Source organism: Onychostruthus taczanowskii, unplaced genomic scaffold (genome assembly GCF_017590055.1).
Source record: "Onychostruthus taczanowskii isolate IOZ18803 unplaced genomic scaffold, ASM1759005v1 scaffold32, whole genome shotgun sequence".
NCBI classification, from domain to species: domain Eukaryota; kingdom Metazoa; phylum Chordata; class Aves; order Passeriformes; family Passeridae; genus Onychostruthus; species Onychostruthus taczanowskii.
Genome location: NW_024500572.1, coordinates 7,984,208 through 8,008,129, shown reverse-complemented (window position 1 = coordinate 8,008,129; position 23,922 = coordinate 7,984,208). Strand labels below are relative to the sequence as shown.

At 40.3% G+C, this 23,922-nt stretch overlaps 1 protein-coding gene across 1 annotated transcript in view; it reads left to right on the top strand.

Annotated features, from left to right (window-relative positions):
- Positions 1-19,543, top strand: part of MAPK1 (mitogen-activated protein kinase 1) — a 33,878-nt gene extending 14,335 nt beyond the window's left edge. Inside the window, exons 2-9 of the mRNA XM_041410462.1 lie at positions 1,727-1,909; positions 2,929-3,118; positions 7,284-7,400; positions 9,041-9,155; positions 9,702-9,833; positions 12,238-12,347; positions 13,065-13,192; positions 15,436-19,543. Of these exons, the coding sequence (XP_041266396.1) occupies positions 1,727-1,909; positions 2,929-3,118; positions 7,284-7,400; positions 9,041-9,155; positions 9,702-9,833; positions 12,238-12,347; positions 13,065-13,181 (964 nt within the window). The 3' untranslated portion in view covers positions 13,182-13,192; positions 15,436-19,543. The remainder of the gene's footprint in view (positions 1-1,726; positions 1,910-2,928; positions 3,119-7,283; positions 7,401-9,040; positions 9,156-9,701; positions 9,834-12,237; positions 12,348-13,064; positions 13,193-15,435) is intronic.
- The last annotated feature ends 4,379 nt before the right edge of the window (positions 19,544-23,922 follow it).

Sequence of the window (23,922 nt, the reverse complement as noted above, 5' to 3'; positions counted from 1 at the left end):
TGCTCTTGGAGGCCATGCCAAGTTCCACTTACAACACTGGGTTATTATCTATTTTGGGACTGAGGAGCTGCTAATGTGTTATCTATACATATGCAGCAGGCACAGTTGTAATGAATACTTGCTCAGCATGTGGCATTTCAGAGCTCCCCATGGAGCATTTGAGTTCAGTGTTTCTAGAGGCAGATAAATGGTGCTGTCGGTGGGTACAGGCCAGGGTTGGGGACGCAGGCAGGTCGAAGGAATGGAGTGGGAAAACCGTGCAAAAAGGATGTCCTTACATATGCATATGCTGTATGAAGATCTTCCTGATGACCCTAATTGACTGAATTATATGTCCATTTGAATAATGAAAGTGAGAAATTTTAAACAGTTTTGCATCCAGTGATGACAGTACCATCTCAAAAACACCCTGTTGCACCGTATTTCTGCTTAGTTGTCAAAGAGCCTTGATGTGGCCAGGCATTTGAATTCCTCTAAGGTCTCCTTTTCTAATTGGATTTTTGCATTTTATTCTGCTTTACCTGGTCACCAGGTACCTGGACATCCCAGCAGAGTAAGGCAAAATAAAAGTGTATCAAAGAAAGTTCTGGGACTCAATTATAGAATATTGGTAGGATGTAAAGTCTCCTTGGCTGGTATGGTTATATTTTTATATTAAATAGTTGAGGCTAACAGAAATGTATGGGATGTAGGCTTGATTATTTTTTAATTTCTTAATAATTCAGTAGCAGGCTTGAATAGGGACAAAAATAATATAAACACATCTAAATTTTAATTAATTGAATTAACATATACTTCTAATACGGTAGAAGTTATGATAATGAGATGCTTTGTCATTTATATAAACACGACCATAGAAAACATACTAAAACTTGTTAGAATTCATAGTCCAGATTTCAGAAAATTAGGTGTGTTTCACTGAGACTTTTAATTAGACTCAGGCTGTCATGAATGCGTAGGCATGTTGAACAGAGGTACTATTTATTGAGCTGTTTATTGGTGTAGCTGGGAATGGCGTTCTGAGCTCCTGGAAAGAGTCAGGCACATGTAGGAGGCAGTGAGTGCCTTACCATGGGTCACTGTGATCCCCATTGTGCTGCTGCCTGCTTCCACTCCATGTGTGTACCTGGATGCAGCTCTCTTTCCTCAAACTCTTGTTATCTTTGGAATTGAACTTGGAAAGGTGTTGTCACAAATTCTCCATCCCTTTGTTCTTCCGTGTCTGTGTGGAGGTGCTGACAGTGTAGATTGATGGAAGCATGAAAGATTGTGACAACTGCTATTAGTTTTGGGGGCTGGACACAGGATGTGGTATTCTGCTGCTTAAGAGAAGGTTTTTCTGCACCCCAAAGTGAATGGGTTAACTCTAGATGAACTTTCTCAAACTTCTGATGATTGCAGCATATAGAAAAAACCTCAGGCTGGGTTGTTGCACAGGCTGACAAAGAGGACAAATACCTTCTCCTTTGTGCAGTACCCATGAATCAGAGATCCAAGTCAGCTGGGAAAGCCAATGGTCGTAGAGACCAAAATAGGCTGGTGAAAGAACAACAGTGTTTTGTCAGTTCACCAGACTGAAAGATGTGTCACTGTCACCTCTCCCCATTTGATAAAAGTAAATGTAAACAAAATGCACCACCCCTCTATTAAATAAATTCACATTCTTTCTTTCTGAATTGAATGAATTTAATGTTCATTGTAATTGATGTTATTGATTCTCTTCTAGTTCTGCTTATGATAATGTCAACAAAGTTCGAGTTGCTATAAAGAAAATCAGTCCTTTTGAGCATCAGACATACTGCCAGAGAACTCTGAGAGAGATCAAGATCCTACTGCGCTTCAGGCATGAGAATATTATTGGAATAAATGACATTATCAGAGCTCCAACTATTGAACAGATGAAAGATGTGTATCCTTTCAAAGTGTTATTTGGCATCATTAGTAATGGTTGTCTCCTCTCTTTTGATTGTTTCTTCCCCTTCATCCTCTTCCTTCCTAAATATTAATAAATGTTGGCTTCTATTATTGTAAATCAAAAAGGAAGTTAATAGTATTTGATCAGTTTATAGTTTTGATGTAGATGAGCACTAGTTTAATTCTTTCTTTTCCAGGAAAAGAGAATAATTTCTATCTTCCAAGGCAAAGAACTCAACATTGTGGAGAAGATTTAATTTAGTCACATAATTCTAGAACTATATTTGCTCTTAGTAGAGCTGCTGTTACAACTCGTTGCTTTGACGAGAAAGTAAAATAGCCAGACTCTGCTGTAATTGTCTCAAATTTTCTTGAATTAAGGGGGAAGAAAATTTAACTCATTCCTGTCCTGCCAAAGAAAACAAAAGCCCCTTCTTTCAATTTTCATTGCAATCTTATTAAAAAATAATCTGAATGAGTATATTGGAATTTAATATTGGTAAGGGAAGGACTGTTGTGTTCAATGTAGGATAATAAGTATATACAGTAGAGAAGAGCACTGAATTTTAAAAGTGGGGAGATGGTAGAGAAAATTGATCAGAAATTGAGATCCTCTACATTCCTGCTTTTATGCAACTGCAAACAAGTATCTTGGAAGCTTATTACTCATTAGCCAAAAAACCATGCTTTGTTTCTTGGCAAGCAGGATAGGAATCAGATGAAATTAAGACTCCAATAAAAGTCAAGCTCTACTATGAAGAAATAGAGGTTTATGATGATTAATTTGAGAGGATCAAGTGCTGGCGCCTCTTTATTCTGTAAAGGGCTGCATCATGTAACAGGATTGATTGGATTCCAAACTTCTAAAGGAAAAATCAGCCACATGATTTCATAATTGTCATCAAACAGACAAATAAGAGAGAAAAGATGTTCTAGAAGTTTCCTTGGGTACTGTGTGTTGATATCTGACATGACACCAAGTTTTTTTGCTGCCTTACATCTAATACCTCACAGATACATTGTGCAGGACCTTATGGAGACAGACCTTTACAAGCTCCTAAAGACTCAACACCTCAGCAACGACCACATTTGTTACTTCCTTTACCAGATTCTGAGAGGGTTAAAATATATCCATTCAGCCAATGTGCTTCACCGTGACCTCAAACCTTCCAACCTGCTGCTTAACACCACGTGTGATCTCAAGGTGAGTTGAAATCTCTTACAGATTCTCCTGCCATGGTCTTCATAAACGAACTGCTGTAACCATGAATGTGGGGTTTTTACTGGGTATTAATGTGATTTTTGTCCTGGAAAGATTGCCAAAACATTATTTGGTTTGATAAGATAATTATCAAGATTTGAGTGACTAAGAATCTGTTAGACTGCTGTAATGAGTGCATCACTGTTTCCATCTGGAGGCTGACTTGGAAACAGCCTCTTTGAAAGATGGGTGAAAATCCTGATCTGAAGCAGCGTCATGTTTACCTCAGAAGTAAACTCAGAACTGTGTATGTTTCAAGATTTGGTTTCTCTGTTTACACTGTTAATGTTTTGTTGTTGGAAAAGGACTTCATATTAGTGGGCAGCTAAAGCAGCATGTGAGATTCAGTGCTGATTAAATGCATGGCAATTACTTAGGGAGGGAATGTTCCTAATTTGCATTTCCAGTGATCAGCTCTGTACTCGTTAATACTACAGAAGGATGAGCTGTTATGATTCTTGGAAAATGTCAGTTCAATGCTTAGTGGCATTCAGTAAAACTAACCAAGTGTGAAGAAATAGAACAGAAATAGAGAATAAAACAGAAAACATGCCATTCTGTACCTTTCATTTGGTTTGAGTCTTCAATGTGATCATAGTTATCAACTTCTCCCAGTGACATGAGGAGAGCAGGATTTCAGAGTACTGCTCTCCATAACACAAAGAGCTCTTTAGACTGGTTCTCCTCTGCTGGGATGAGTACAGAGTAATCCAGTAGAATTTGCCAACACTGATAACGTTGTCAGTGGCAGAGGGACAGTGACTAGGGAGCAGTTGTGTTCGCGGATGGGTACAGAGGAATCCAGTAGAATTTGCCAACACTGATAACGTTGTCAGTGACTAGGGAGCAGTTGTCTGTACCTATGGAAAAGGCTGGGAGGGAGGAAAGGAGCAGGTGAAGTTTACTTGCAGCATTGTTAAGCTGTGGAATTTGGTATCACAGAGCACTGTAGATATTGCAGTTTTTAAAAAACCACCAAGCAAGTTAGCAGGAAAAAACCCTCATTGAGTGCTCGCTGTGGTTTAGAGTCCCACAGTGGCAGATCCATGGAAGATGAGAGAGGCATTGGAATTTGTTCCCCTTTTCACTGTACATCACATATTTGCTGCTGGCCACAGATGGAGTGGAATTACTGAGTTTACAGTGCTTGATCCCAGGTGGTACAGCTGTGTTTGTTGAATACTGTGTTGCTCCTAGTTACCCTTTGATTTTTAGTGTAGCTCTAACTTTCTCAATAAACAAACCACAAAACAAAAATGCCCTCTTCAAAGTGTGAACCAGTTGTGGGCTGTACAGGTTTGTCACAATTCCAAGAGTGTCACACAATTCCTTGCTGTTTGTATGCTGGTCCATTCTGAAGACTGGCTACATGATCAATTTTGTCTACATTAATGAAAACTCACAATTAATAAAACAACCAAGAATTGTTACATACTGTGGCAGGCATGAAAAGAAGGTGATGAGAGACAGATCTTAAAGGAAAATGCAAGTTAGTGTTTGTTTCACGATTTTACCAGTTACTCAGGAGATGCAACTGTTTGAGCCACCATCTTATCAGTAGCAATGAATCTCTGTTTCCTTTTATACAAATACACAGAGGCACAGGCTACTCAACAATACAACTGCAGGTATTTCAGTATATAGTAGTACTGTTGGTGTCATTTCATTTGCTTAGTAAATGGTTGCATGTACATGATCCTCCTAAATCTTCCCATCTGCTTCATAGCTTCATCCAATTTTAAACCATCTCTGTTTAAAAAACCCCGATGCTGAGTGCAAGAACATTGTTTTCAAGAAGTGGAAACTAAATATATAGATAGGATACTGGTTTTATTTATTTATTTATTTATTTATTATTTTAAAATTTATTTAGCAGGGAAGTAATTTCTTATGTCTCAGTAGCATCTGTTCTGTCTCTCCAAGGCATGAAGTACTGACTGACATACCCGGGTCTTTCATTATGTAGTTTTTTATTCTCTGCTATGACTTAGTGAAAATGCCAAGAAAATTTGCCTATTACTATATTGCTCTCAGATTACTTATTTTTGTTACCATTTTTGTTCACGTGGAGAAGCCTAAAAACCAGCTCCCTGTGTGTCCTGTGGGCACAGGGTGAGAAGGGTCTGCCCCCCCAGCTGCAGCCAGAGCTGTGCCCATCCCTCACCCGGGGCTGCACGCAGAGCCCTGGATCTCCAGCGTCCCTTTCACTCTGTGCTGTCACTCCTGTCAGCTCTGCAGCCAAAACCTCTTCCTTGCAGCTTCAACCTTGAAGTCTTTCTCACTAATGGTGTTTCTGCTTTTCTGCTTAACCTGTTTCTGCTCCAGTCAGCAGGGGCTTTTTGTCATTTTAATGAGCTCTCTTTGTCATTATTCTTCCTTTCCATCCCATGAGCATTTTTCTACTTGAGTTGAGAGATTCAGAGACATCTTCTGTAATTCAGTTCTTGCTTTTCGCTTTGGACCACAGAGTGTCTTTCTTCTTTTGTTTTAATAGTAACAAACCCTGGCACTTTGCTTTTGTGTAATACTGAAATTCTGCACAAGTCTCTTTGCCTGTAATCTTGTCTAGTTTTTTCTGAGGTTAGGAGGAAGAGATTACAACAATTTTGCTTGCTGCATAATTATTTTCTGAAGTCTTTAAGCTGTTTCTTCGTTTCTTCGTTTGTCTTTAGAGGAGGCTCTTCTGATTATTTGTACTGAGTCTCTTTATGTAAGCTAATTGCACACAAGACAGCTGCCCTGTTCCTGTAGCCTGGGAGAACTTTGCCATGCTTTAAAAAGGTTCTTTTTGGGGTTGTTTTCTAAGAAATCAGGGAGCTGGGTTTATTTTTTTAGTATGTAGCTAAAGTAATGGCATGCAGCTTGGCTTATGGCATTCATCATTGCCTTTTCTTCAGACCCTTTGTGTAACAGTCAGCTGCTGAGTTTTGTCTTTCAGATACAGCTTTTATTCAGGTGAAGTATTTCTTCCCTCACTGATCTATCAGTTATTTCACTGACAGGATGTCCCTACAGGAAAATTAAGAAATGTCTGCCAGGGCAAAGTGAGGTTTCTGTGGTTGTGGTAGGATTTTCCATTACTGACTTTATTGACTACAGCCTATTTTCACTTCACATTTTCAGTATAATTACTGTACACAATTAACTATCTAAGAGTAAATATTATAAAACAAATGTAGCAGAGGAACCTCCCACTGTTTGCCACTCCTACATTTGATGCCTGGTTTTCCTGAAAGTATGTATTCTTTCATGGACATACACTTTGTGTGGCAATCATAACCTGGTATTTTTTGGGGGGGCAGCAGAAGCTTGTGAATGTGTCTAATGTGCCTCTCAACAGCCTTGCCACTGACCTTTGGGGTGCTAAGAAAGGAACAGCTGCTCTGCTCTACAACAATCTGTCTTCACATTTTCAATTTTCTTAATTTCTCTCTAGACACTAAATAGCTCTGAAAACCATGGAGCCTCCTTACCAGAGCAGAACTAAAACCACCTTTTTCTTTTTTCTGAACTCACTAGTCTAAATCGGTGTTTGTTTTTCTTTTCATGGTTAGATAAAACTATTTTCCTTATAAGGGGTTGAGAAATATTTCCTTGCTTGTGTTTTGTTTTTGGGAGATTTTTTTTTTCTTTTAGGCTTATGCTTCCTTCAACAGCTCATAATCTCTCCAGTCTACCATTATCTCATGATTGGATAGGTTGTTTCTTATGCAAAGATGCAATTATGATGATAGCTTTTGTAAAATAGGGTGTTGAACTTGGTTACAAATGTGTTGGTTGCTAATTATGTTTTCTGGAAGTCTTAATTGCTATTCATTTTGTTTTCTGGTGAGTTTCTGAGAGGTTGGAGCAGTGGATCTTTGCCTGTTTGGCAGGTGCTGTAAGCAAGCCCATAGTGGAACATAAATTATGAACTGTTTATTCTTACTGGCCCCTGAATGGCAGGTGGATATTTTTTTAATTGATCCAAAACATTTTTCTTCACTTTTGTGCAATAACATTTGTGGATGTTACATCATTGACTGGGGAGTGGTGAATCAGTAATGTTATAGTATTGGAATTGTGTCTAATGTGCCTTTTTCCCCCCTATTTACTTCTCTACAACCAGATTTGTGACTTTGGATTGGCTCGCGTTGCAGATCCCGATCATGATCACACAGGATTCCTGACAGAGTATGTGGCCACACGTTGGTACAGGGCTCCTGAAATCATGCTGAATTCTAAGGTAAGGGCCACAGTGAGCTGCTGGGGTGCTGCTGTTGCTGCTTACTCCCTTGTGAGTTCCAGCTGTGCTTGGAACAGCAAGCCCTTCTGTGGTATTAGGATCAGAATGCATGCACAGTCTTGGGGAGAAGTGGGCATGGTTTCCAGTAGAGCTACTCGAAATAAATTGTAATTCCAGAATCAGTTACTGGGTACTAGAACTGAGAAATCACGTGCTCATCTTCCCACATCTCCAGTTCCTTGCCAGTCATGCTTCCATCACCTGCTGTGCCACTGAGCAGGACAGGAGTGCTGGGAATGAGCATTCCACTGCTGCCTCCATCAAGGCTGCAAGTGTTCCCTTAATGTTATCTTGACATCTTAACTTGGGTTTAGAATGTATAATGAGAGTGAATCTGATTCTGAATGAAGGCATGTGATCCTTCTTATGTGTCAGTCTTAATTGCATACCCATAGTCTTCATGAAATCATTCCTTTGCTTTTTATATATTTGGATTTACTGTTGTGTTCTGTGGCCGTTTAAGGTGCATCCAATCCTTGTGTAGGTGGTGGGTGTCCTTCAGAACCCCTGTGTTCACTCCCACAGCCAGACACTTGTTAGCAAAACACCTGGGTGACACCTGGAGCTGTATTTTATATTCTGGGACAGCTGTTCCTGTAGGATTTACAGCTTTTCCAGTGGGTGGGTTTGTTTTGGTGTGTCAATAGCATGTCCAAGCACTTCAAGAAAATAGATGTCTGACCAACTGAGGGCATTTTCCCCCAGCTTCTTTTATTTTAAACTCACATCTTCTATTTTAAACCCTCACAGCACTGGGCTGCCCACATCTACTTATCAAAGGCTTTCACAACAAATACATTTTGTCTTTGTAAGAGGTGGTCAGATTAAAAGTTCCTGGCTTAATGTGTGATTCCTTTTATGATTCTGGTGCCTTGAACACAAATGGTGAAGGGATGACATCCTGAGGAGCTGGTGCCCAGTGGCTGTGGGGTCAGTGGGGCAGAGCCTTCCCAGGGGACAGGCAGTGGCAGCAGGCCAGGCACAGTGGGGCTCTGTCACTGGCGGGTGTCACTGTGGATGGCACGGGTTAGCCGTACACGTGGATATCCCCCTGGTTGTTCCATTCCTGTTGTACCCCAGTGACTGGTGTGGTCTCCTCCCAGCATCTTCACCTCTTCCTGCCTGTCGTGTTGTACCAACAGCCGTTGATGTGGCCATTTCCCCCTTTGCCAAAGGCCTGGTCCTGGAGTGCTGCTTGGATCCCCTCAGGGACAGCTGCTTTCACACATGCTCAGCACTCTGTCAGGGGCTGTGCAATTCAGAATACCTGGTTTCCAAAATGTTATAGAATTAGGGAATCTCAACAATTTGCAGTTGGTAACAGATTTAGCTAAACTTAAAAAATCCTTTTGGAAAACCGTATCTTGGAGACTTCAGTTCTTTCTACCCCTTCAAAGTAGTGTTTTAATATATGGTCCTTAATTATTTCATTTGTACAGAAAAACCAAACAGCATGAGCGAGCACGACTCATCTGAAAAAGAAAAAGATGATTTGTGTGCACTTTCACAGTTTACTAAAGTAACATGCTGCTGCTATTATATAAAAATCTGACAAAAATGTGCTTCTGCTTCCCTTGCAGGGTTACACCAAGTCTATTGACATCTGGTCAGTGGGCTGCATTCTGGCAGAGATGCTCTCCAACAGACCCATCTTCCCAGGAAAACACTACCTTGACCAACTTAACCATATCCTTGGTAAGCTTTATGGAAAAGCAGCATTTCCACATCCATCTGTCTCTCTCCATCGTTCCTGCCAGCTGGGCTGGTCTTTCTCCAGTGGGCACTCTGTAAGGTGTGGATCTGCAGGTGTGGCCACTGTCCCCTCTCGTTATTTTTCAGCATTGCTGCAGGTAATCATTGTTTTGGGGACAGCTAGAGAATACTTGGCAATTTATTTACTACATCAGCAGATACATTTTTAAAACAAAATTTTAAAAAATAAATTAAAAGCTCGTATATTATTAGGCGCAGGTCAAATTTTTAAAAATTTCTTTAGGTACACCACTTACTGAGATCCTTCTGAGAGATTACAGATCATTAGAAAACTCAGATCCATTTATCTATTTAACAAATGGTTTTTAGTAAAAGTTTCTTAAATCTACTCCGGTATTCTCTATCCCTAAAACATTTGGTCTGAAATCTCCTTCCCAGCAGTTTAATACTGAGTTTTAGCAAATATGATACAGCTGTGTTAATGTGATTTTCAGAGAATGCACTATTGTTTGTATTCCTGTTTTTTAGGTATACTTGGATCCCCTTCCCAAGAAGATTTGAATTGTATAATAAATTTAAAGGCCAGAAACTACTTACTTTCTCTACCACACAAAAATAAGGTACCATGGAACAGGCTGTTTCCAAACGCTGACCCCAAAGGTATTTTATATTCTATTACATTGTATCCAAGCAATGGCAGGATGGGAGCTTCTATAACCTAAGAATTTATCTTTATACTGGAAGTAGAACATGCAGGCGCCTTAAAATAGCACTGTAAATCTAATATAAAATCATAAACCAGCACAAAGCCCTCACACTAGTTTATCTTTTTAATGCAATTTTTAATAACTCTAAGATTACCTCTTGTGGCATTTGGTCTTTTAACATACATATGGAATCCAAACTCTTGTCGCTGTCCTTGGAAGTACAGTACATTATTCAAGAGCTGATCATCAGCACTGGATTCCAACACTGGCATCAAACAATCTTGAACTTTGTTTCTAACTTCAGACAGGAGGCAGCTGCTTGCTGCTGCCCTGGGTAGAGTTTTTACACCTGTGCATCAGGTGTGGCTTAAACAGGGTCTCGTCAGTGGGTGGGATCCTTAGGTACCATGAAAGCGTAACATTTAATGGGCTAAATAATTCCTTGGAAGTACAGTACATTATTCAAGAGCTGATCATCAGCACTGGATTCCAACACTGGCATCAAACAATCTTGAACTTTGTTTCTAACTTCAGACAGGAGGCAGCTGCTTGCTGCTGCCCTGGGTAGAGTTTTTACACCTGTGCATCAGGTGTGGCTTAAACAGGGTCTCGTCAGTGGGTGGGATCCTTAGGTACCATGAAAGCTTAATATTTAATGGGTTAAATAATTCAGTTAGGATGTGTGGAGAAAAAGTTATAGAAGCAAGGAATATATTATTTGTTAGCCTTTCTTAGCAAGGCTTTAGTAAAGAGTAAATTTTTTTTTTTTGCTAGATAGTTTTTAATTTACCTTTTATACTCAACTTCGTACAGTTTAAGGGTGGTTGTGTTCACAGTACAGTGCTTTTTTACCTGCTCTAGTACAATTCATAAGTCACTTCTTAACTGATATGATAATTTACTCTTAGTGGATATGATCAGGTACTGAATTACCATGTAAAAGCTGATTTCTGCAGATGGAACTGTGTGGAGCTGATTATCCCTGTCATTGAGGAAAACAGCAGTGATTTATTCTGCTTTTATAACAGTGCTCATCAGTGTGAGAATCCTCCCTGTGGGCTTTGACAGCTCAGATGGCAGCAGTGCTGGTACCTGAGCTGAGGGGGAGTGTGCGTTTGGTGCAGCCCCTTGGCAGTGACAGCCCGGGGCAGCTGTGCCAGGGCAGCTGTGCCAGGGCAGCTGTGCCAGGGCAGCCGTGCCAGGGCAGCTTCCAGGAGCTGGCTGTCACTCAGGGCAGGGCAGCGCTGTGCCCGGCGGGAGCTCCCGGCGCTGAGGAAGCCACAGCAAAACACAGAGTGATGGCTGCGGTGCAGCTCTGGGGCTTTGGGAGCTGCCCTCGAGTGCAGGGGCGTCTCCTGTGCAGTGCTGAGCGCTGCAGAGGCCCAGAGGAGCTCCCTGCAGCGGCGGGGTGAGGCGCCGGTGCATCCTCCCTCCCCAGGCTGCGCTGTGACCTGAGGTCACAGGTGTGCTCCTCATCCTGGTGCAAAGCTGCAACTGCTGCGCTGCATCAAGAAGCCTCTGTTAAAATTCTGGTTCATAAATGATGTGGTGAGGAGAAGAAATGTGATGGAATTTAGGATACTGCAGGTATCTTAGGGCTTCTTGCTCCTACAATCAGTTTTTCCTCTTCTTGGAAAAGCGAAATATGTTACAGGCAAAGTAGCTGACCAATCAGTAGCACTGATTTGTGATGTCTGTCCAGAGTTTCACCAGACCTCACTCTCTGCTTACTGAATCTTCAGGTTCTTTATGGATTCTTTGCGAGTTGTCTTCAACAGATTTTGCCTGAATCTCATGAATATAAATGTATTTTCATCTTCTCTGGAGGGTATCTTCTCTGCTGCTGGTTGTGCCAGAATATTTCACTGTGATGATCTAGAACTTCTAATGACTTCTGGATGATATTTTCATCTGTAAACAGCCAAGTTTTCTTTTCAGAATAAGAACATATTCATAATTATTTCAGAAAAGCTCCATCTTAGTTTGGATTTTGGCACAAAAATCCAAAGCATTTTTCTGAGAGAAGAAGAAGTCTCATCTATTTAATTTCTGTTGTAGTTCAAGCCAGATTGTGCTGTAGGATTCGATGCACTGCTTGCCTTGCCATTCATTCTGGGGCTGAAAGGCTTGGGCAGGGTAACACCTCTGCTGGGGCAGGTGCTGCCCTGGAATGCTGAGAGAGGGGCAGGCACAGCCTCTGTGCCCACGTTCCAGCTCCCAGCTACAGCAGGGGAGCTCCAGGGGGGAGCTGCCATTAGCACAGACTTTGGGTTGTGGGTATTGTCTGGATAAGGTCAAGCTTTGTGACACTTTTTTGGAGTGTGTATTAAACCCTTGCTTACTTTTTTGCCTCTTAGCACTTGATTTGTTGGATAAAATGTTGACCTTTAATCCTCATAAGCGGATTGAAGTGGAGCAAGCTTTAGCCCATCCATATCTGGAGCAGTATTATGATCCAAGTGATGAGGTAAAGACATTGTTAAAATGTAAATATTGGTAAAATTATCCAGCTGATTATTTTCTGCTTTACTTCAGGGGTTGTATTTCTACTGCACTAACGGAATTGAAGAACAAATTGCATCAATTTACTAAAATTTGTATTTCTCACTTTAGTACAACACATAGGAGATGCTACACAATAAATAGATACTAAGGTGTCCTCCCTCTCCAGAAAATGGAGATTCTCAGCTCATGTGAGGCCTGGTTTTATAATGTCTGAGGTAAAGAAGGAGAATCACTGAGTTTGCCATCAGATTATGCTTTAAAAGCCTGAATTGGAACTGTAGTTTATATACAATTCTGAGGAGATTTCTGGCTCCTTTTTGTGAAGAAATAGGGGAGGAGGAAATAACCTAGTTTTACTTAAGGGCCAGATATGTTTATTCCAATAAATAAAAATGTTTAAGATAATATTTTTCTTCAAGTAGATACTGAGTTATGACCCTCAAATAAATATTTCAACTTGTAATTAGGATTTGACTAGCTACTTACTGTGTTTCCTGTAAAATTTGGTAAATTAATACATAAAGCACACATAGGACTAATAGGGGGAGTTCTGCCTTGAAGGCTGCTCAGTGTTAGGTGTTTTGTGAAGGACATTTCCAGACTTTTCCCCCATCCATAAAAGGACTGCATGAAATTCAGCAGCACGGTGACATTAATCACATTTCTTTGTGTTATTAAGCCTGTAGCTGAAGCCCCCTTCAAGTTTGATATGGAGTTGGATGACTTGCCGAAGGAAAAGCTGAAAGAATTGATTTTTGAGGAAACCGCAAGATTCCAGCCAGGATACCGATCTTAAATCGTGCATAGGTAAAGTCACAGCAACAGGGGACACTGGGGCAGGGGGGACATCTGGGACTTTGGTGCTGCTGGTGAAATGCAGGACTTCCCTTTCCCAGTACCAGTAACTCCCTGTCCAAGGAGCTGACCTCAGTTCTGTCCTGTTTTTGAGGAAAGTTTCTGTTTGCCCACAGCACTGAGGTGTCCACATGGAATCCAGGCAACTGTCCGAGGTGTTTACCTTACTTGTAGGTTACATTTAGGGAATAAGAATTGCATTTCAATAGTGCTGCTTAGAATAAAAGCAATGGTAACACATTGAAATGCAAATTCTATTTTTAAAAAAACTTAGGGGGCAATGTTCTTCATATTTTACAGATACATAATTTTGTCATATGGCTTCAAATGCTCTTTAAAAAACCTCCTCCTAAATGTAATATACAGAGGAGAAATCTCTTAAGTTATATTTTAAAGGAAAAAACCCACACATGACACTTCAGTAGGGAATTATCTTTAGTTTTAAGTAGCTCCCAAATAGTGTGAGTAAATAAGAATAGGTATTTAAGTATTCATAAATGAATTATGATTAATCTTCCCAGCATTTTGAAGGTCTGAAAGTTCAATTTAAGATGAAATGTACTGATATTTACTGACTGTTTTTTAAAATCAATGACCTTAACTGGTCTTCCTGTACCACAAGGCTTGCAAGTCTCAGGAGTTTCATACCAAACTGGTCAAACACTGACTTGATTGGAGTACCTGTGAAACTTCTGTGATACTGATAGGGGAAAGTATCACATTTTTATGAGTGGAAAGGAAAAACAAGCCAAAGGCAACAGGCTGCCCTTGGTTTCCTGCTTTGTGCTCTCTGTGCTTTCCCCCCTCAGAGCAGCATTCTGCAATCACGCTTTGCGTGGGCAGTTCCAGCAGGAAGGTGAAGTTTTGAGCCAGGGCACTTCCTTGCTGCCAGAAATCCACAGCTCTGCTGGCAGTGTGCAGGAACTTTGTGGCTTTGCTATAAGCAATAATTTTTCTGCACTAAAAATGTGATTTCAGTTTCTGCATTGCATGTACCCCCAGGTTTTCATTTAATTATGAATTAATAGGAAAGAAGAAGAAAAGAAAGTGGGGAAACTTCTAAAAGTACAGTTTTTACTTTAATGGGGTAACTGCTGTTGCCACTGGCTTAAATATTTAGATGTATAGAAGCTCACAAATGAACAAATTTCAGTTTTTACAAATACTGCATTTTGTGTATTTAAGCTTGGAACTGTTGTAATAATGAAAAGGTAGGGAAATCTGAGGTTCACACACTGGTTCTGTTAGTTGGCATTGTTAGTAGAGCAGACCTGGGACACAGTAACTGGCTGGTGTTAATGTCCCACCCGTGTTTTCTGAGTGAGAACAGAGCTGTGCATGTGCACATGGTGGAAGAAAGTTACAGAAATCTTTAGGAACAGATGGAGCCTGTTCCTAATAGGGTGTAGTCTTAAGGAAGGGTAGTGAGTGGTTACTGATGTGGTAAATCATGGTTTGTGATCTCATGCTTGCCTCTTTGCTCAGACCATACTTACCTAGGTTGTATTAGGGATTAAGGGATAAAAGGATTAGGGATAAAGATATCAGTGATCTGTTGCTAGCAGAAATTTCTGGTTTGATAAAATCCTTACCTTCAAATGCTACTATGCAGAGTTGATTTGGCCAGCATAATACTGAAATTGAAACATTGTACTTAGCTTGATGAGGATATGCTGGTAATTTGTCCGAGTCATTTGTGGTTAGGATTGCCAGCTATGCCATAGCACAGCAGTTTAAACATGGCTGCTTGACATCCTAGTGAGGGCCAGTCCCCAGGAGTTGGCTCCAAATGCACAGTAACTGTCCTGCTGTGCATTCCTGTTCTCCTGCACACTCCCTCTTTGCTCAATCAGCCAGCTCTTCTCACTGGGCTGTTTCTCAAGATTCAAAGTTTCCCCTGAGCTGTGGGTTTTGGAATTGAGAAGAAATATGAAAAGAACCGATTTTTGGTTCAGACAAACAATGTTACTTCATTGATTAGTTATGTTTAATCTTCTTAATCTTTTGAAGAATTAATAGTTTAAAATGGAATGCCCTGAGATTTACTGTCTCTGAGTTCTTTTTTAACATCTGTAGATCCTGCTGGCTCTGGCCGATGGTGAACAGAGTGCACAGAGCACAGAAATGGGAAAGGGCTTGTTTTAAAAGGTGATGTTAAACTTGCTTCACTGAAATATATCTCTGCTCTCTTGTAGGACAAGGACTTAAAGGACTGGGCATGCTCAAATGTTGCTGTTCCTCTTCCCAGTTCTTTATTGTTGGTCATGTCTTGTGGCCTCTCTCAGCTTATCCACTAACTCCTTTGAGCCATTCAGGAGGGCGGTTCCTGGTAGTTTTGGCTTTTCATGCTTTCAATGAATCTTTTAAGCCTGAAGAATTGTAATTGACACTCCTATGCGTAATGCCCATTGTTGACCTGTTGCAGTACTGTACTGTACGTGCACCTACTGCTGCCCGTGTTTTAACTGCTTGCTTTCTGGTTTGAAAGATGCAGTGGTTCCTTTCACTCCTGGATCAATATCCAAGAAGATAATTCATTAACCTGTAAGACGTTTACACCATGAACTGTGTTTTTCTGACTTTACTGAAGTCGCTGGCATTTTTTTTTTAGAAAAGCTACTATTCAGGGCACTTTAAGTCAGTGACATCCCAGATTTTTTTTGCACGTCCTTTTTAAATAGAAATGGTTGGTTAGCATCCGGCAGAGTGTACCATTATGCTATGGATTGCAGCATAAGTTGTGTTCATGTTAATCTTGCTTATGCACTTGTTTGGGTGTCCTGTGCTGTACATACAGGTATTCTATCCAGTGTAAGAGCCACATAGGAGCCCAACTTAACTGAATTCATCTAAGAAACATTTTTCCATGTATTGACAAAATTTGTACCTTTTTCTCCCTGCTTTTCCTAAGAGAGATCATTTAAAGTTTACCCGTGTTGGAGGCATACTACTCCCAAAGTTCTACCATGCAGTAGTGTTTGTACGGCCTGTGCAAAGGCAAGGTGGCAGCTGCAGCTGCTCCTGGCTCCCTGAGTGCTGGAAGGGTTAACACAGACCACGATGGCACCGTGACCCCATGGCCAGTGCTTTTCCTGGGCGAGGCAGCCAAGCAAGAAAAGCAAGAAATCAGAATATCATGTTAATTAACTCAGTCTACATCCTGCTTACCAATGAAATGCTTCAAATGAGGATTGATAGTTTTGACATTTGAATCTAATCACTGACATTTAGATTCTTGCAGAGAGGAACACTGCATCTTCAAATGAGAAAGTTTGATTTTACTTTTGCTCCTACAGCATGTCAGCATCTCAAGTTCATTTCTTGCAACCTACACTATGGTGATTTGTAATCAAGCCTCCATGAGCTCGTGACATGAAGTACTGTTCTGTTGTCAAGTACTATCAAACTTTTCTGATAATGCTGAGTTAGGACAACCAAACAAAGCTAGCACTAAATAACATTTAAAATTGTATACCTTTTAATGATCTTTTCAAGTATTTGTTACTGAAATTGTATAATGTGGAGTTTACTAGGTGTTATGTTCCAGTGCAGTGCCTCCTTTTCTTTCCCCACTGCTCTCTGTGGTGAGAAATTTGCCTTGTTTAAAATAATTACTGTGCCCTCGCATGACTGTTAAAGCTTTCTGTGCAAAGATGATTGTCTAAGTGCCACATGCCTATGATTGAGAAAAAAAAATAATCTATTGTTACCTCTGAGTTGTGTTCAACTGAAATGCTATTCAACAAATAACTTAGGAAAAATAGTTCTATTTTTAGCTTTTCATATCTCTGCTGTCTTTTTCTCATTTTATTTTGGCAGCAGTGAAGAATGGATTGTATAAAGACTGCTTGCTAATATGAACAAAATGCACTTGTAATTCCTGGAAATAAATTTAAATCTTATATCTTCACATTAACATTAAGAATTAGTTTTTGGTTTCCTCTTGGGTAATGTCTTTGAATGGAAATCAGGTTCAATTGCTACTGTAGTACATAAGGATGCTGGCTGGTTAATAACTCCAGGCTTCCTCATACCATTTAGTCTGCTCTTCAGAGAAATCTAGAAAGCCATTAACTTAGACTCCAGTAGATAAGGGTGCTTACAAGATTCCATTTCAATTTTGTTTTCCTATAGTTTAAGTGTTAATCTGCCAAAACTAATTTTTAATAAGCAAGGGTTCATCATTAAAGGGCATTTTCTATTAGGAAGTTCCTGTGGTACATAAATCTCTGACGTGGGGAACAAATTCGGAGCATTGTCAGGACACTGCACAAGTGATCATGGAATCGTGGTATGGAACCTATGCTAAAAACATTTCTGTAGAAGAAATATGCACTTGACTGTTGATACCAGTGTAGAAATTTCTCTTGACCTTTCTACACATCTTTACCAAAATGCTTTTCTCACTCAGTTTTGAGAAGTTGAAATAGTTCTAGAATCTCTGCTACTTGCATGATCATCATTACAACGGGAATCATTTTTGGCATGGTTGGAAAGATGACTGTTACTGAAATTAGTTTGTAACACCTCCGTTTTAATTTATTAAGGAAGAACTTCGGCAGCTTACTTCACCCTTCTCTTTCCCAATTATTTTTTTTAATACTGTCTTTAATTTGGGATGTTTGGGGTGGTGTAGACTTACCCTTGCATCCTGTCTCTCTGAGTGAGAAGCCGAGGATTTGCTTTACCTAATGTCTGGTGCTTTTGGGCTTTCTTCCTTAGCTACTTTTGCTGGATCCAATTGGCATCCATCAGGATCCATAACCACATTCATCGGCCTTTTACTGAATCCAGTAAACATTGTTGGGTTGAATTTGTTGATGCGTCAAATGCTGAAGCACGATTTTTTTTTTGGTGAGATTTTAAAAATAGTTTAAAGAAGGTGCCTCTAACAACACTGTGTTAGGTCAGTTATTTCATCATTTTACATTGGGTTCTTTTCTTTATGCAGTTTTTATATTTTAAAGCGGAGAACAGCAACTCTTAATCGAAGTAGCATGCATATTTCATGGTAAAGATGCTTTGGGAATAAGGAATGTAAACAGTTCACTGTCAAAAACATTCCAACCTTACAGCTGAAGAAAAATATGCAAACACAAAATTCTCATGGATGCTTTGGCAAACAAGCCTCTGACTCTGCTGTCCTGCCTGTGGCCAGACTCTTCCTCACCCCGGTGACGCCAGAGCTGGGCCGCGTGCGCCGGGAGCTTCCGGGAGCGGCAGCGGGGACAGAACTCGGCAGTGGCCAAACAAAAGCTGAGGAGCTGAGCAGGGCTTTCCTTGCAGAATGAGAGAAAGAAAAACCTGTTGTTGCTGCCCACTGTAATATGCTATGATATATTTATACCATGTCAAAGTTGTTTGCTGAGCAACTGTACTATAGATTTAAACTTTATTAATATATATTTGCTTATGTTAGTGTAGTTTATATAGTCCTTGGTTATTGATAAATTTATTGTGTTGTTACAGCACAGTGATATGGTATAAATATAGGTCTATACATACACACCATATACTTATGAATTTGGTCCCTTGCATAGTACTTTTATATTTGTACAGCAATGTCTTCAAGCAATCCCAGATTTTAGGGGAAATATTTTTGTAAATGCAGTGGTTTAAACAAAAAAGTCCAAACAATCCTTTTACTAAGTTTTAAATACATTTGTGGTTCAAAATGGTTTAGTTAACAATTGAAATCAAGACACTAAATTAGTGAAAAGTGCACATTAGTAAAGTGAAGCTTACAGTGGTTTTTGTAGCATGTGCTGTGATCAAACCAAGTGACACATCGGCAGAAATGTAAAAGTTGGACTACATGTGTAAATCTAGAACAAATTTCTAAAGGTTGCAGCTGGTTTACTTACTATTGTTGCCTTTTCTCGTGTTGTATCAGTGTAGAGCACTCTTAAAATACTCAAACTGCTTTGTCTTTGCTTTGTACTGTTGGTGCCTTCTTAGTCATGTACCCCACAAGTCCTGCATAGCTAATTTAGTTAATGGTAAGTTTAAAATAAAAAAGCAAAGGAAGATTTTATAAAAAATAAATAAATCATTTTCTGTATGTTCTTATTCATTGTAACAATTAAACATTTATATTGTGACAGATTTGTGATTTGGTTAATCTGTATAGATCAATTGTAAGTAGCAAAGGTTTATATTTCGTCTTATTCTTTTGATGTTGTAAACGTTTGTGATTTTCTTTTTTAAATCAGGTAACTTAATGTTCTGTTTTGTTTTTGGCATCTGAATCTTGTAAAAACAAATGCAAAGAAAATCATTAAATTGTGTCCCTGTATTACCAAACCAGCATAGTTCCGTGCATATCTAGAACGACTGGGACTTTGCTTTGGCCTGAGCTGCTCCATTGGCTGAGCCAAGCCCGCCCCTCCTTGGGAGTGCACGGGGAGCAGCCTGCAGGCAGAGCTGGAGCTGCTCAAGGTGTGTGTCCCCCTGTGTAACAACTTGTACCAATTAAGTTAGGGAAGCCATCCCAAAAAAAAAAAAAATTTAAAAACCCACAGATGAGCTTTCTTTATAGACAGGCAGAATGTTTTATCTTTGGTGTGAGAAAATGATGAAATCTTGACCCCTTGAATGATGCAAATCAATGTCAGTGTTACCTGATGGTTCACAGGCTTTTTCACAGACACTCTTTATATGGATATTCATATTGCACTGTTCCCATGAAATCTTGAACATTTTTACTTGTGTAATCCTTAGAAACAAAATGGTTTCATTTCAGTACAAAAAGGTTTTTCTCCAACCAGGGATTTGAAATGTGTGATTTCTGGGAGCAGTGCAAGTAAGTTCATATCACTGTCATGGACTTTTAATTCTTCTTCAAAGAATTTAACTCTTAAAAGGTGTAGCTGGATAATGGCAGCTAAAAACTTCTCTAGTTAATATGAAAAGCAAAAAATGTGACCTGAAACTAAAGAAAGCTTAACCGTAACTGGCAGGTGTGTAACAGCTCTGGGATTGGCTTGTAAAAATGCATCTCTCATTCCCCTCCTTGGCTTTCACTGCAGAATACAATTTTTTTCCCCCCAAGAATAATACAGAATTTCATTTTCACTATGTTTCTGTGTGTTCTTAACATTTTTGTTGGCTGTGGCTGTTCCCCTGGCAGAAGGTGTGTTCACTGTAGCATGCACTTCAGGAAGGGACTTCAAGGTACAACTGCACAGCTGCTTGGCTCCAGGAAGATTTTGACAAATAACTGATCGACTTAATATTGTTGTGATCCTTGTTTCAGTGGGATTAGTTTGAAATACATCACAGATTTCCTGTGTTTCACCAGAAGTGGCTGTAAGCTCTCCATCTGTAAGCTTCAGGTGCAGTGGGCACTCCTGAGCTGTTGGGCACGTGGGTTGGGGTGGTGGTTCCAGTGAACCCCCAGGTGCTGGGGAGATGCTGCACTCAAAGCAAGTCTGGTAAGGAGCTGCTTTTGAGGCCAAGCCGTGTTTGTTGGAAGAGATTCATGTAGGTCTGATGGCATCAAGCTGTGTAGAACTCTGAGCCAGGACTTTGCAGACCAAAGATAATTCTGTGTTGTGCATGTTTCATCTTCAGTTATTCTTTCTACTAAATTGCATATATGTAACACTGAAAAGCTTAAAAAATAAAAAACACTTGAGGCTTGGAGAAGACTCACAAACATCATTGCATCGATGTGTTCCAGGTCTGTTGGCAATTACCTTGCTCTTCTCACCACACAAGTCCAGGTAGCTTCAGAAGGAGTTCTAGAGCCTCAGCTCTGCTTCCAAAGGCAACTTCAGTGTGTCTGCTGAACACCACCCTGGTCTCAGGGGTGCTCACCTCCCCGGCAGGAAGGCAGCCCTGCTCACGTGCTGTTTGTGTGAAACTTGATCTTGGGAGTTGGATGTGAGAACTGTTCTGTAACCTCTTTTTTTCCCCTGTAATTTATAAATTGACACTGACAACTTTCCTTCAGTTTCTAAAACTCTGCCCTTTTTTTCAGTACGCCTTGCTATTGACAATTTACTTTTCTCTGTCTTTAAACAGTCTAAACAACTTCCACTTGTTACAAAAAAAAAAAAAATATTCTATGGGATTTGTGAGTGTTCTGATGATAAACAGCAGATTATTGATCCTGTTAAACTGATGTACCTTGTGAATACTGAAAACTTCCTGCAAGTTCCCTAAAGCTGCCTCTTGTTTTCCTCTCAACATGCACACACACAGAACCCATTTTTCCTGAAGTTCCTTCTCTTTCCAGCTGATTAATTAGTGTGGTAGAAAAATGGGTGATCCTTCTAGCTTAGTACAAAGGTAGCTTGCGTTTGTATGTGGAAGCTGAAGAGAGGAGACTTGAAGTCTTCCATTCCTGATTTCCCTGAAAAGAGCAAGAAATGCCTTGCCAGGGTCTTGGGTTTGCAGTGTTTTTTCACCTAAAAAGACAGTAATAAAAATACTTTCATGTCTGCTGCCAGTCTGTGAGTTTGTGTGCCCTCAGCTGTTGGCTGCTGCCTGCAGCACTGCCCCTCCCTGTCTCCTTGCCTTGCTGCTTGCACTGGGCTGACCTTTGATCTGAGTTCCTCTTGCAGCAACTCTGCTCTTGCTCAGGGGTTTGCACTTTCCATGTTGGGATCTTTCTCCAAAGTCCCTTGTCTGCTCTGGCTTGATGACTTCACTCCTTTGTTCTTACTTTTCCTTACCTAGCACACTTGTAGATTCCTGCGGTCTCACAGCTCTGCTTTTATTTGCTTCTTTCATTGTTTGCCTCTGTAGAGCTGAGCTGAGGGCACAGTTGTGCTTCACAGAGCTGGGCCTGGGGACAGGCAGTGACCTGGAGCCCTGGCTCAGCCACTGGCTCTGGGGAGAAGACCGGGATGGTGCAGGGCAGCTCCAGTCCTGGGCCAGCCCTGCCGTGGCAGCAGCCAGGGCGTTGGCAGGGCAGGGATCTCTCATTCCACCCTGCGAGCTTAATTCTGACCTTGAACACACAACTTAGAAATAATGGAAGATGTTAATCTCTCTATCTGTAATGTGTGATCTATGTCTGAAAATGCAGACTTTTTTAACAAAACAACCCACAAGATAACCCAAAGCTGTAAGAGAATGCCATAGAACTTTTTAAAATTTGCTATTACTAAAAGACTTGAGATGCACCTTTTAGGAGGATTGTTTGTTTATTTGTTTTTGTTGGTTTTTTGTTTGTGATTTTTTTGTAACATCCAAGACTAAATGGCTTGCTGTGAACATCTTTTTCTGCCTTAATACTGCAAATGCAAAAATGCTGAATATTCAGAATTTTGGCTTGAGACTCACTGAACTGATGATACCACAAGAGAGCTGGAAGGTTTTTTTAGTCAAGCTTTTCTCCTAGGTCACCTTTAATTTTTATAGCTATTGCTGAAAAGGAAATTTGGACTAAAAATCCTTTCTTTGTTCCTGGAAGTGTTAAAACTCACAGATATTCTGACTTACAGTTGAGGCACCACAAGACTCAAGAGTAAACTTTAGACTTTCTAACGCATTCTCTGTTTTAAAAAAAACTTTTTGTTAGTTTTTGTACACATACATACCTTTGCAGGCTTTCAGAGTAGGTTTGCACAGGTGTGGAGGGGACACAAACTTGCAGGCCAGTTTGCCCACTCAGAAGTATTTCAGTGAGTGTTGTGGCTGTCACTGTAGCTCCGTGGTTTGATTCTGTGTGCCTCCATGCAGTATAAGCACAGCACTCCAGACAAAAGTGGGGATTGAAAACAAAACCATTTCTTAATCATTCTGTTGTAGCTAAATGTAATATAAATTTGGATTTGAGGATATGCTTGGTATTTTGGAGGAACTGTGTTAAGCTGTTTTTACAGCTGACTCGGGGACATTTCTGTAAGTAAAATATGCTGTTGTTCCAGCATGGCAAAGGTCTGCATAATTCATGTGCTCAACTTAATCACTGGTTTTCTTCTCGTGACAATAAATGGCATTGTACCAAAAGCAATATATCCTGTTTGTAGTTACTAGTGGAAATAATTATTACTGTGCAGCTTGTATTTTCATTGTCTTTGCAGCCACTAGCATGGATTGTGTGCACTGACAGTCGCTCCAGGCTGGTAAAGACGTCTGGGGGAAAACCAGGTCCTGGATAACACTTGTTTGCTTTCTGGAAGCTGTTGCTGTACTTTGAAGCAGAAAAGGGTTGCACCTGATGCTGCATTAAGCTTATTTTCTTCAGAGTCTTGTCATCAGAATACATCAAAGTCTAGAGTGTTTTTCCAGATTTGTTCCTCCACATTGTTCCTCTTGAGAAAGGCCCAGGCTCAACACCAGCATCATTAGAGCCAATGATGATACGAGAGCAGAAGGGCTTTTTTTCTCTGCTTGATTTTAGGATTCTGCTAAAATGTACTCAGCTTTAGAGCACAGCATGTAAAAAGACTTTTGTGGAATGCTGCAACTGGCTTTGCTCACCAACTACTTAAGGCCAGATAAGACCTCACAGGCAATATGCAATGCTTGGGAACTCTCTAGTCATAAGTTGTGTTCCCTCCTGCCCCCCAGTAGCAATTCTGCTCTGCAAGTAAACCAGCCCTGGATAACTCCATTCAAAGAGAAGCTTTGGGTTCCATTTCTGGATGCTCAAAAGGGCAAGATATTAAGACAGTTTTCTCCCTATCACTTGCATTTGACTGCTAGTGTAGTACTTATTGTACTAAATT